This window comes from Tachysurus fulvidraco, chromosome 9 (assembly GCF_022655615.1).
Source record: "Tachysurus fulvidraco isolate hzauxx_2018 chromosome 9, HZAU_PFXX_2.0, whole genome shotgun sequence".
Classification (NCBI taxonomy): domain Eukaryota; kingdom Metazoa; phylum Chordata; class Actinopteri; order Siluriformes; family Bagridae; genus Tachysurus; species Tachysurus fulvidraco.
In genome coordinates, this window is record NC_062526.1 from 11891887 (window position 1) to 11905503 (window position 13617).

Sequence of the window (13617 nt, forward strand, 5' to 3'; positions counted from 1 at the left end):
CCCATATATCCCATCCGTACGACAAGAGAGCGATGAAAATATGCAGATTCCTAAAGTACATTTCAAGAGTCCTGTACTATCTAGGCAAAGAGGTCCGAAATAACGAAGCTGTTCTGGTGGCTTGTGGTGGCTAAAAATCTTGCTAAAACATTTCATTTTGGTTTATGGTTTCTTTCTTTTCTTTCTCTTTCTTTCTTTGAAAAATTATTTATTTTATTTGGAATATGTTGTAAATCTTCTCTGACTTACTTCCTCTTGAAAGCCTTGTTTGCCTATTAAAGACTTGATTAGGGGACTACCACCATCTTTTTCATTTTTGATTTATTTATGTTTTCACACAATTGCCAGTGTCTGTATTGTACACTGCTGTTTAAATATTGAACAGGCAAATTGCCTTGACTGTGATGTCTGTAAATAATACTGCAAATGTATTTCTATGTTAATGGTGAAAAATATACAAACACTTTTACTTTTGCTGTCTTCAAATAAGTCTGTAACTGGTTAATAGTTGTCATGCACTAAGGAAAGTAACTTTCAAAACTGAGCATTTAATTGTCTTTTTGAACAATAAACACGGTATGATAGGACAACAAACAATGAACCTATTCTCATTGTACTGATATATAAATATGAAGTTTTGCAGTTTCCAGGTGAAGCCAAATGCTTCATATGATGCTAAAAACAGCAGCAACAACAACAACAATAATAAAAGAACTGGGAAAATTTCTTTTTACAGCAATCTGTTCCGTGGGTAAGACCCATTCAATTTACAAATCAACATGTATACAAGTAATGTATGCAACATTCGACAGAATTATGTAAATACCTGGAACACATGGATAATTACAATACAAAAATAGATATTTTTCTTTAAACCAAACTCTTTTTATGGTTTGCCAAAAATTTACTTATCATTGGGAAAGTATATCAGCTGTCTCTGTTGGTCTGCTAAACCCTGTTTATCTTCCATGAGGCACAGCAACCAGGATTATTCTAGATTATGGCCTTTTAGAGTTTTGGCTTGGATTCTGTTCCAATAAAAGAAGAGTTATTTTGTTCTTCCTATGACTTAATGCTGGTTTTTATGCCCAGACACTGTTTTAAACCTGGATTCAGGCTACAGGTGAGAAGGGCTTTAGGCAAGATGATAAAGGATAAATCGTAAGCATTTCACGACTGTTAGGATGTTGTGATTTTAATGTGAAGAATCTGCATGTAAACCATGTATGTGCCTGAGTGTAGCTTCTGCTCTCATTGAGTTAAATATTTGACAACTGAAATAGCGGTCAGTGAATATGAAAATATGTGATAATAATAATAATAATAATAATAATAATAATAATAACCTCAACTGTATATTTACTATATAAGAACACTGTTTAGTTCAGCCTGGCTCAGCTTGCAAGTTTTTCCTTTTAGCAGACATCACAAGAATATATGTTTGCTTATAATACAGAAATTAATTGCACAATGTGTTTGACTAATTACCTATGATATAAAAAGTGTTTTACAAAGCCTGAGGTCTGGTTATTTTGCAATGCTTGCCAAGTCTGAACACTGACAAATAATGAAGGATTCCTCAGATTACTGTACAGCATAATGTTGAACTGTAGTATCACCTGTGAGACACCAGGTGGCAGAGTAAGCCCAAACTTTCCACGTCCCTGAGGCCAGACCATCATCTGGATTCTCTTAACAGAGGCTATGTTCACATTACAAGTCTTTTTCATTCCATTTTAAAATATTTTTGCTCTGGTTTGTAATATTAAATTGTAAAACCTGTAGCATCACCTGTGAACACCAGGTGGCAGAATAACGTCTCTCTTTCTGCCTTGACAGGCCACAATTGTGACCTCATACCTCTGCCATGTAATGACTTAATTAAGCATGTTCTTAAATGAATAATATTGCATGCATGATCCACATGTCAACAACAAACATGTATGAGACACTGTAGTAATGAATTTGCAGCACAATCTGTCATTACATGGATCTGAACTGGCGACAGACTGAAATCTATGCAGAAATCATTTGACTAACTGAAAATAAAGCAGAGCTTTCGATTTTTTTTTTCAGCTATTACTGTCATTAGTTTCTCCTATTTAGCACTGTGTGAATATGCCTAGACTGGGGTTGCCTACATTCTCATATGATTACATGGCTATCTATCTAGAACTGTTTATAGTAGTGTCCTGAATCTGAATTGAGACAACTTCTCATTTAGGCAACAAAAATTGGACTTGTGCCCTTCAGCCTTTTAATGTGAACGTAGCCTAATTGCATATTTCTAAGCACAAATGCTGATTTGCTGGGAATCATCGCATGACATTTAAATGAAAATCTTAAAATCTGTAAATGCTTCATACAATAACGAGATGAATTATAAAGGCAAAACTATTGCCAATCAAATATCAAAAATTTTACACGAACAACAAAGAACAAATCATTGCTTTTTTCCTATTATTAAACTTCAGGCAAAGAGTACACCTGATTTTCATTTTAGACCATTCCGTCATTGATACGTCTCTGCTACAGCCAAACAAAACTTCTCTTTGCAGAGAACAACTGCTGGCACCTTGCTAATATAAAATAAAATCAGTTAAGTGCTGCAAATACAAACATTTCTTATACAACTTTCTCTCATCAGTGAATTTCGAAGTACAAAAAAAATTGCAAAAACATTGGAAAATTAATGTTGCATGTTAAAGTACTTAAAGTACAGTCCATAATAAAGGCAGTGATGAGGTGTCAGAAAAAGGAGTCCTGTGGAGCAGAAGGGTGTGTATGAGGTACTGCAGAATTTTGCATCCATTGTTAACAGAGTAGACTGCAGAGGTAGGTATCCGTGAGGCAGAGTATTTAAGAAATTATTGACCACAAAATCTGCTAAAATCCGTGCAATCAGATTTCCACCCAAGCATACCGGTTATGACTCTCTTTATCCATCCTTCTTATGAATTAATCAATAGTGAATGGTCATTGTGTAATTACATGGACTTACAAATTCCAATGATCAAGCACCAAAACTAATTTGTTTGTCTCCTGGATTCCAAGATAAGACGTTTTCACAGATAAAGCAGGTGTCACTGAGACACATCTCATTATGGCCTTCTGAAGTGTGCATGAGACTGCAGTGTTCTTTACAGAGATTCTGACTGACATTGTCATGGGCGAGTTAAGGCACTGCTCCATTATGTCATTTGGTGTGGTGCCTCTAGCATTTCCATTAGAAAAGTGTCAATGGGTGTGTCTCCAATGAGTTTGAAGAAAAAGAGGTGCTCCAGACACTTCAGCCCGATGGAACGCAAAGCAGGCAGTCGGAGAAGCAGTTTAGCAAATCTGCTCAAAACATGTAAAGAGAAAGATGTTATGATACACATAGCTTAGAAAGTCTCTTTCAATTGTTACTTCTTTGAGGTGCTATCAAATATGCAATCTTTATACCATTTGAATAAAAACCGTGTGCTTTCGGCAGGTGACAAGACAGTTATCGCACTTAGCCCTAGAGACTTAGTTTCGGTCTTGGTTCTAAGTGACCTGAAGAGAAGTTTCTTTGTAGCGAGAAAGCAATTCACCCCTAAATCAACTCGACTGCACTACGTGAACTACACATGCTATTTGTTTTGGGTTTGGGCTACTGAACTAAATTGTGCACACACAGAGTCATGTGGACTGAAAGGCAGAGAAAACGAAAGCTGGATATGACTCAAAATGTTAGCTATTATATAATTGTCTAATCAATTATTTAGTGCCAGCTCTTTTTCTCTGTGTGTTATTTTACAATTTCTCTTGTGATTCCTATTCTATGTATTTAGCAAAGGTTCAATTTAACTTTTTTGACATTGCTTTTTTCTAAGCAATGGAAGGTTTTATGAGTTTCAGCCCTACGGATACTGTAGGCTTTTGCTTTTTGGTCTGTTTTGTAATGTGTAATGCAAAATGATGGACTAATCAGTGTGAAAGCACCCTTAAGTAAGTAATCAAAGAAGGATAGAAGAAAAAAAAAAACCCTTATAATCTTTTTTAGTTTCAGAATTGCATTAGCTTTTACACAAATATCTAAACATGTTCAATCCCTAATACAGAACATTCAATAAACAGCCAAAAAAGAAACTCTGAAATAGTTTCCTACTGTACACCAGAGAAACAGGTTTGCGTAAAGTTACCTCCCAGGCTGATCGGGGTATTTCTGTTTACAGTAGGCCTCCAGTGAAGCATATACTCTCTCTCTAAGTGACTCCACCTCTGTTGGGTTAGACAGGCCTTTAGAGTCTACATGTAGAGGAGAGTTAGAAATGATAACATATGTTATGGCATATTTCAGGAATTAGTTGGCTAACATCTGTGATGTCATGTTAAAAGCATATTTTGTTTTATTTTGCACGAGGTAAGAGATTTAGTTGTGAAAGGAAGATGTAATTTTCTTTTGTGTTATAAATCTCTGATCATTTAGAACAGCAGAATACACTGTTAAATAAGATCATGGATGTAAGATCAAGTGTTTAGCTTTTATGTATCAGATTAAGAAGGTGATTCACTATATTACATTTAATTCACTATAATTTTCTCAAATTTGGTTTCTAGGCACCGGATACAGAAAAACAACAACAATTAACTATAGATTTCCATTTAAACAGGTAATATCTAGTGATCACATGTGTGTAAGTATGTGTGTTTCTGTACCTGGATTGAAAAGAACAATAGCTCTCAGGCATCCAAGCTCAGACTTGTCCATCTGCATGTCTCGCATCTTAGACACCAGCTCGGTCAGCACTCTGTTCCAATAAAAATCAAATAAAACTCGGTGTAACTTCGCAATAGCAGCCTTTCCAGTTTTACTGATGATTTTGCTTTCATAAATGCTGAGAAAAATGACTCATGCTGAATGACATCAAGATGACTCATCACTCCTTAGCTGTATCAAAACCATTAAGGTAAATACAATGGCTTTTTTTGCACTAAACTGACTGGACATTTAATTAACAAGGGTGAAACATGATCTCATACCTACATAACGCTTCCATGTGGCCTAATGTAAAAGTGCTATCAATCAAGAAAGATACTGAGTAACATTCTTAGGAGAGTCATTTAAAAAAAAAAACCCCACAGAAGATGCTCTATGGTAGTTGTAAATCTATTGGTCCTAGGATTCTGGTCTGATATCTCAGAACAGGGCTTTTTAACCTCTTAAACAACATGGCCTTTTTAATCAGCAGAGAACAGGCAGTGTAAAATTGTAAAAATTCACAATTTGTTGGTGTCTGAGATCTTTTAGGCTACTTTTATGTTCTTTTAGATTTGATTAGATATTGGACTTTTAGATCGAATATAGTTTAAGTGCTAATAACCTGAAATGTTACGTACAAATTAATTTAGGGCACTAATTACCATTTCTAACCAGGGAGACAGAGCTTGCCAGTGTTTTTAAGGTTGTTTGCAAAATATCATTTTACAACATTTTACAGTTTTACATGACAGAATATGATGATTTGGCTCTGACATGAATAGCGAATGTTGCTTTTAAATATTTCACATGTAGCCTACATAAGATACATAGTGACAGTGTGAATAATGCAACATGTTCTTATTTTAAACAAAATCATGTAATAGACTGCTTAGTCAGTGAACGGACAAGTAGCAAGTTGCTAATCACATTACATTACATTATTAGAAATCTGACATCATTTTTTAAAGGTGGTCAAGGTGGTCAAAATTTGGGAAGATGACAGGTTTTGTCATGTCAATCATTTAACAGATTTTCAGGTAAATGTCATCTACAGCATGTATTTTGTGGAATGGAAACACATGAAACCAACATATTTTTGCATTTTTTCTATATTCAGAACCAAAATCTCAGCTTCAGTAGACTTGCATTCTCCTAAGACCCAAGTTCCACATCCTTAATCCTAATCCTAAATAGAAAGATACTACAGAGGAAGTGTTTAAAATATTGAGTTTGTAATTATGTTAAGATTTTTAGACCACAAAAATAACACAAAACATGTTCTTGTTTAATCATTAATAACAATAATACAATTCTTTATTTTCACTGATGTTTTAATTCTAACATCAGAACACTTGATTTTTTTCTTTATTTTGTATACTAATTTATGCTTAATTAACCAGAGCAAGCCTTATTTGAATAAAAATGTAATTAAATGAAAAATGGAATTTTTCCAGTTAACAAACATCTACATGTTAAATAAGGTGATTATATTTATCGGTGTGGACATTTGGATTATTAATCTAGAATGCTTCACTCATAACTAATGTTTAAATAATGAGGTATATAAGCCTTAATCACTAATACTCTATAAAACACTACTAAAGCACTAAACCGCTACACAACAAGCTCATGAACTAAACCAACACACAACTAAGTTTCTACAGCAAAGACCTGTCAAGGCAGCTGACACTCACCTATCAAAAATGGCACCTACTCCGGCGCTATGCGCACTGTTTCTATGGACATGGAGGCCTGTTGCTAACAATATGCCATCTTTCACACTTATCGAGCGGTGTGAAAAAGAAGCGATGAGGAGCTCGTTCCACCCTGTGAGAGATCAAGAGAAGGAGCAGACTTCAATAGAGTATCTGAATAGAAACATAAGCAAAATGCAGAATGAAGAAGATACACACTGGTGGCCATCTGAGGCAGCCATAAGTTTTTGTCAAGAAAGTAAACAAAACTTGGAATCGCTTTGTGTGTCAAAGACAGATCAAGTCTAAATGCGCCCATATACATATGGACAATATTGTTGGTACCATTCCATTAAAGAAAGGAAAACCCACAATGGTCACTGAAATAATTTATAACTGACATAAGTAATATGAAATAAAAATTTACTGAACATTGACTAATAAAATCAGACATGGTTTTTGAATTGTGATACATCAGAAGCATTTAAAAAAAGAAATTAATGAAAAATGATGGAACCCGTTGAAAAAATAATTTGAAAATTTTAAACTATATGTGTCCTGTACTGTATTTAGCATCATAGGTGTCTTCAAACTTGTAATTGTCACGGAATCGCCAGGTTCTCCCCTCACTCTGCAAACCAGATCCACATCACCTGAGTACTAATCACCGTCACCTGGCACCCGTCATTACCGCCACTTATAAAAGACACTTACACACACACACACCTTGTCCGGTCTCGTACACGCTAGCTGCTTTCGCATGCTGTGTCTACTAACCCGACTCTTTTACCCGAGAAGCTTATTCGTGCGGTCCTGTATCCAGTGACCCGTGTGTGTGTGGGAACAACGTCTGCGCTATCGCTCCATCATTTACCTTATTTTCACCACCCAAGTTCAATAAACTGTTATTTTTACGAATCTCCGCTTCTGTTGTCTTCTGTATGTGACAGTAATCTGTCAGTTTGCCTATTTAAAACGTGAAAAGACGTCACTTTGCTGTTTGGTATCAGTTTTCAGTAAATGTTTATTTATTATTACTTTTATCAGTTTTAAGTTATTTCAGTGACCATTGTGGGTTTGTCTTTCTGTAATGGAACGGTGTGCTCGTGGAACACATAAAGAACAAATGCACAAAGAGTGAAGAACAAATAAACACCTTTGCTCCATCAACAGTTATTATTACCTGCATTAAGATCATTCAGTACACCATAATCACAATAATGGATTTTTACTATATTTAATACACTTACAGTACATGCACATTTGCATCAAACATCTTATTTGCATTATATTTCTCAAATTTTTCAAAGTGATGATTCAGATCTTCATGTTTCATAGAATTATATGGTTCATTGAACTTATATGTTCATCTCAATCTTGTGATTGCTTTCTTACAAACATTGATCTGTTAGTAACCAGCCTAGTAAAAAGACTAGGACATCTACTGTATGTCATATACAGTACAATATGAAGTCACAAACAAGTAAAAGATGGAATTTCTTCATTAAAAATCAAAAGCAGCTTATTTTTGTGAGATTATATGGTACCTGCTCGTAAAAGAATAACCTGGTCATCTAAAGGCAGGTCAGAAAAGTGTGGTATCCTCTTTGCCCATTCCACTAATGTGAAGAGCTGCTTATCAGCAGCTTGGCAAATGTTTGTAACAGGGTCGTTGGGCTGCAGAGAAAGAGACAGAGTAAGAAAAGTTAGCTTTATTTTAATAAATATGCTGTTGCAGCAATGAGTTAAAAATCAGAATTTTTTTCAAACTATATTGTGTTTCCTGGGAAGTTCTATCCCCAAAAATGCTGAATGTTTGAATCACGTCTAAGTAACTCAGTGAAATGAGAACAATATGACAGAAAGGAAAACACAAATTAGTCAATGAAGCACAGAGTTAGTGGAATACTAAACAGTCAGGAGGGGAATTCAAGCAGCAGAGGATTTCATTTAATCCTCACTATAAGACACCTGGGATGAACCTTCAAGAGTCTGAACTTGTGTTGAGTTTACTTTTGAAGGTTAAAACCTTCAAAACCTTGGTCGGATGAGACCAAGATAAACCTATTTGGTCCAGATGGTGTCAAGCCAGTGTGGTGGCAACCAGGTAAGAAGTACAAAGACAAGTGTGTCTTGCCTACAGGCAAGCATGGTGGTGGGAGTGTCATGGGCTGGGCTGCATGAGTGCTGCTGGCACTGGGGAGCTACAATTCAATGAGGGAACCATGAATGCCAACAGGTACCGACATACTGAAGCAGAGCATGATCCCCTCCCTTCAGAGACTGTCCCACAGGGCATTCTTCCAACATGATAACAACCCCAAACACACCTCCAAGACTAAAGAGGGTAAAGGTGATAGACTGGACAAGCATGTCTCCACCCTACTGAGCATCTGTTGGGCATCCTCTTTAAACTGAAGGTTTAAGCTCTGTGATGTCATTCGTGGAAGAGGACTCCAGTGGCAACCTGTGATGCTCTGGTGAACTCCATGCCCAAGAGGGTTAAGGCAGTGTTGGAAAATAATGGTGGCCACACAAAATATTGACACTTTAAGCCCAATTTGGTCATTTTTACTTAGGGGTGTACTCACTTTTGTGGCCAGAGGTGTAGACATTAATGGCTGTGTGTTGAGTTATTTTGAGGGGACAACAAATTTACACTGTTATACAAGCTGTACACTCACTACTTTACATTATAGAAAAGTGTCATTTCTTCAGTGTTGTCACATATAAAATATTTACTACAATGTGAGGGGTGTACTCACTTCTGTATACATAAAAGCAAAACATTTACACTTAAAACATTGTGAGTTGTAGAGAATGGAAAGGACTGAAAAGAGCAAACGTTAGCAATTTTTGCATTTTTAAAATATTAGTTCTATGATTCGTATAGTGTCTGTTTTTTTTCTCACTGAGTTCAATGAAAAAAATATACTGAGCTACTCATCTGTAATTTGCAATAATTTTCATTAAAGCTGTTGGTTCAATTTGACAGGAAATTTCAAGCTCATGCAAAATAAGCACAGCAAAAAGTCCTGCCCGTATATTCCTGATATGGCTTAACAGAGAGCTGCGAATATTAGAGAAAATATTTTGCCTTTCATCAAGGCAATTTTCTTTAAGCTAGCTCACTGCTATCAGCCTCTGGGACACACAAAGCTCAGCATGTGGGAACAGCATGTAACTTCACTCTGCAGGTTTAAACAAGCAATGCACTGACAGATCATAACAAATAGATGGCCTTGTTTTTTTAGAGGTTAGACTCATTTACATATACAGCATTTGTCACGTTGCCCTTATAAACATCACCTTGCATTTATCTCATTTATACAGCTAAGTAAAATTGAGGGTCTTGCTCAAGCGCAGCTTAAAAGTCCTGGGATTTGCTCTCATGACCTTTGCTTTTGGTGGTGGACAGGGATCAGCATGGACACTCTGACTGATTGTAGATACACAGCTCCAGACACTACAAGCTGAGATGCACTGTGTATTCTGACACCTTTCTCTCATAGACAGCTTTAAATCAATTTGTGGTACAGTAGCTTTTGTGGGATCAGACCAAATGAGCTTGCAATCACTCCTTATGTGCATCAATGAGGATTTGGCTGACTCTGTCTCCAGTTCACTAGTTGTACTTCCATGGACCAGATTTGGTAGGACCTAACCAGTGCAAACCTGGAATGTCCTAGTCATCTAGCCATAACAGTTTGGCCCAAAATTACACAGAGCTTTTTGACAGGTGTAATGAAATAATCAGTGCATAATCAGTGTTATTTACTTGATCTGCTGGGATGCATTATAATGTACAAGTGGACATTGTAACCAGAGTCTACAAAACACACCTCCATCATTTCTAAAATATTAAATCTATATTTTATTTCAGTGTGACAGTATAATTTGGAGAGTGTATGTTTGAGAGAGGCAGAGAAAAAGAGAGCTGTCTTACAGAGTTGGCAGCTGCACCAATGCTGCCTTCCACATAGGTTTCAGTTTTGGGCTCCACTGCCAGCTCTGCTTCCAGAATCTTCTCCACTGGCATGTCTTCGCTGGCACAGCCCGCCAGCTCCATTTCAGCTTCACTCTTTTCTTTCGCCCGCTGACGCTCCTCCTGAACAGCTGGAGGCGTGCGTACACACAAACACACACACACACACACACACACACACACACACACACACACACACACACACACACACACACACACACACACACACACACACACACACACACATTTATATGCATTATGTGGATCTGGGGAATACATATCATACATACACATTTACTCACAAAGTACACCACACTAAGGTATTACTGGCACCATTTGTGAAAATAAAACACTATACTTTGAGCGTAAAACATACATGGACATTATATTTAAATATTAGCATGTTTTTCCTTGTAGGAAAACATTTTAATTTAAAACGTTTTTCAATTTCAATACACATTGTATTTCTCGCTAGAGACAATAAAAGCACCGAGTCAGCCTAAAGTATTGAACATAGAAATACTTAATATCTTATATGTATTTATTTAAAATGTTCCTGTCGGATATCAACAACTTATTTTAACAATTATATGCACATATTTTTTATTGAAATATTGGTTCTAATTATATTTTTTAGCAAAAACAAAAGATAATTATTTACATGTAATTATTTACATGTAATGATGTAATCTCCATTTAATGATGGACATTGATCATTCTTGAGGGCACTGAATGTGATGTATTCACAATAACATTAGAACTCACAGAGAAATGCATACAGACAAACACCCACATACACATACAGCTGTTTTCACTTTGCTCCCTGGCTACAGATTTCCACATCTATAAAGGTGCATCTCAATAAATAAATCGTGGAAAGGTTCATTTATTTCAGCAATTCAACTCAATTCAGTACAACAGTCTAGTTCTTCTTTTCCTTAGTCCAGGTAAGATACCTCTGATGCTGTCTGTGGTTCAGTGGCTTAACAAGAGGAATACAGCAACTATAGCCAAATTCCTTGAAACATCTGTGTGTGGTGGTTCCTGATGCCTTAACCCCAGCCTCAGTCCATTCTTTCTGAAGTTCACCCAAATTCTTGAATCAATTTTGCTTGACTAGCCACTCAAGGCTGAAGTTCTCTCGGTTGGTTGTGCATCTTTTTCTTCCACACTTTTTCCTTCCACTCAACTTTCTGTTAACATGCTTGGATACAGCACTCTGTGAACAGCCAGCTTCTTTAGCATTGAATGTTTGTGGCTTACTCTCCTTGTAAAGGGTGTCAATGATTGTCTTCTGGACAACTGTCAGATCAGCGGCCTTCCCCGTAATTGTGTAGCCTAGTGAACCAAATTGAGAGACCATTTTCATGGCTCATGAAACCTTTGTAGGTGATTTGTGTTAATTAGCTGATTGGCATGTCACCATATTCTAATTTTTTGAGATAGTGGGTTTTTGTTTTTGTGCATGCTTTTTTTTTTATTAAACCAAACTAATCTTACAACTAGTCTTACATGCCATTCCCAGATAGCTGACTGAAATTTCAGAAACCACATAAATATTCACCCAGTGTTGGCTAAAAGGATTTTACTGAAAGGTGACACCAGATGCAAGCACCTACCAACAACATTTTGGGCTCTGATGCTACCACAAGATTCACTCACAAATACACTCAAAGGAAGGTGGACCTCAGATTAGACCCAAGAGCTTTGTTTAGGCAAGCAGCTCAAATCTGATTTGTTGGCATTCTGTAACAGAGCAGGAAGTATATCTTCCAAAACACATGAAATCTGCAATCAATACATACAGTATTGTACATATACTGATGTGAGTCAAGTACAATTTTGAATGGGGGATTTTTCAACATTTTCTCCTGAGATGAATTTGGACAGACGAAGACTAACAAATAATACACAAGGTCAGAAATACCTGGCTAAAAAGTTTCTACTTTCACAGAAAGAGGCAATTTGATGGGCATGGCAGACAACCAGCTACAGACCTGCTCAGACCTTGCCCCTTGACAAACACACAAGATTGTTTCTTCATTTACAGCTAGCGGAGTTCAAGTTGAAAAAAAGAAAAAAGAAAACTTGCTCCAAGTAAATCATTAACCATTTAAATAATACACAAGCTAGTGGTAAAAAAAAAAAAATCCGAAAAAATCTGTAAACAATATGTATAGCAATCTCTCTCTCTCTCTCTCTCTCTCTCTCTCTCTCTCTCTCTCTCTCTCTCTCTCTCCATATATATATATTTGTAGAGACCTAGAGCAATGCTAAAAGAGCTGAGGGAATATCTGAAAGTTCTTATTACCTGCATGTGACAACATTCTCTCATATTCTGCACATGTCTGGGCAATGTGGAAGAGACTCTAGACGAAAGTGTCAAAGCCTGTGACAAAATTTGTTATGGTTGATAAGGCCAATTCCAACAGAATCCAAAAGGTATGCTTGCTGGAAAAAAGCAGATCACCAAAACAAACACCAAACCCACAGTGCACAGGGCAGCATCACGCTTTTCCTTTTAATTAGGAAATAAAATACAAATCATCCTGCTGTGTGGAAAAAGTGATACAAACAAAATACAACAAAAAGTAAAGCGCACCTTCTCTCTTCATGCCCATGGCCAGACACTTCTGATAGCGGCAGTACTGGCAGCGGTTGCGCTGACGTTTGTCGATCGGACAGTCCTTGTTGTCTCGACAGGTATAAGTCAGGTCTTTCCTCACTGTGCGCTTGAAGAAGCCTTTGCAACCTTCGCAGCTGTACACGCCATAGTGTTTACCTGAAAGAGCAGCTTATCCTTTACTACTCTTGCCAAGGTGCAAAGAATGTTAACATTAACATGTAAATGTCAAAGTCTCACCTGAAGATCGATCGCCACAAATAGCACAAATGTGTTTGGTGAGAGAGAGAGAGGTGCCTGTCGGCTGAGCTGGAATCTTCATGACACCGTTCAGGCCCAGAGGAGGTTTGACATCTTCCGGGCTGCTGACTGAAGTCATGGGGGAGCTGAGCTGAAACACACACACACACACACACACACACACACACACACACACACACACACACACACACACACACACACACACACACACACACACACACACAGGGAGGCTTAGAAATTGTCTGCCAATTAGCGATGGATGTTAGATATATATAGTGACTTAATTTCAAACTTAACATTTATTTATTTATTCTTTCTTTTACTTATG

The 13617-nt window shown here is 36.9% G+C and overlaps 1 protein-coding gene across 2 annotated transcripts in view; it reads right to left on the bottom strand.

Moving 5' to 3' along the window:
* Positions 1–307: 307 nt before the first annotated feature.
* The window catches only part of rxrab (retinoid x receptor, alpha b), a 42981-nt gene continuing 29671 nt past the window's right edge, over positions 308–13617 (bottom strand). For both annotated transcript variants that reach the window (XM_027138459.2, XM_027138458.2), the window contains 8 exons: positions 13269–13419; positions 13008–13187; positions 10367–10536; positions 7968–8097; positions 6421–6553; positions 4684–4775; positions 4167–4272; positions 308–3339 (listed from right to left, as the gene is read on the bottom strand). In XM_027138459.2, the coding sequence (XP_026994260.1) occupies positions 3192–3339; positions 4167–4272; positions 4684–4775; positions 6421–6553; positions 7968–8097; positions 10367–10536; positions 13008–13187; positions 13269–13419 (1110 nt within the window). In that variant the 3' untranslated portion in view covers positions 308–3191. The remainder of the gene's footprint in view (positions 3340–4166; positions 4273–4683; positions 4776–6420; positions 6554–7967; positions 8098–10366; positions 10537–13007; positions 13188–13268; positions 13420–13617) is intronic.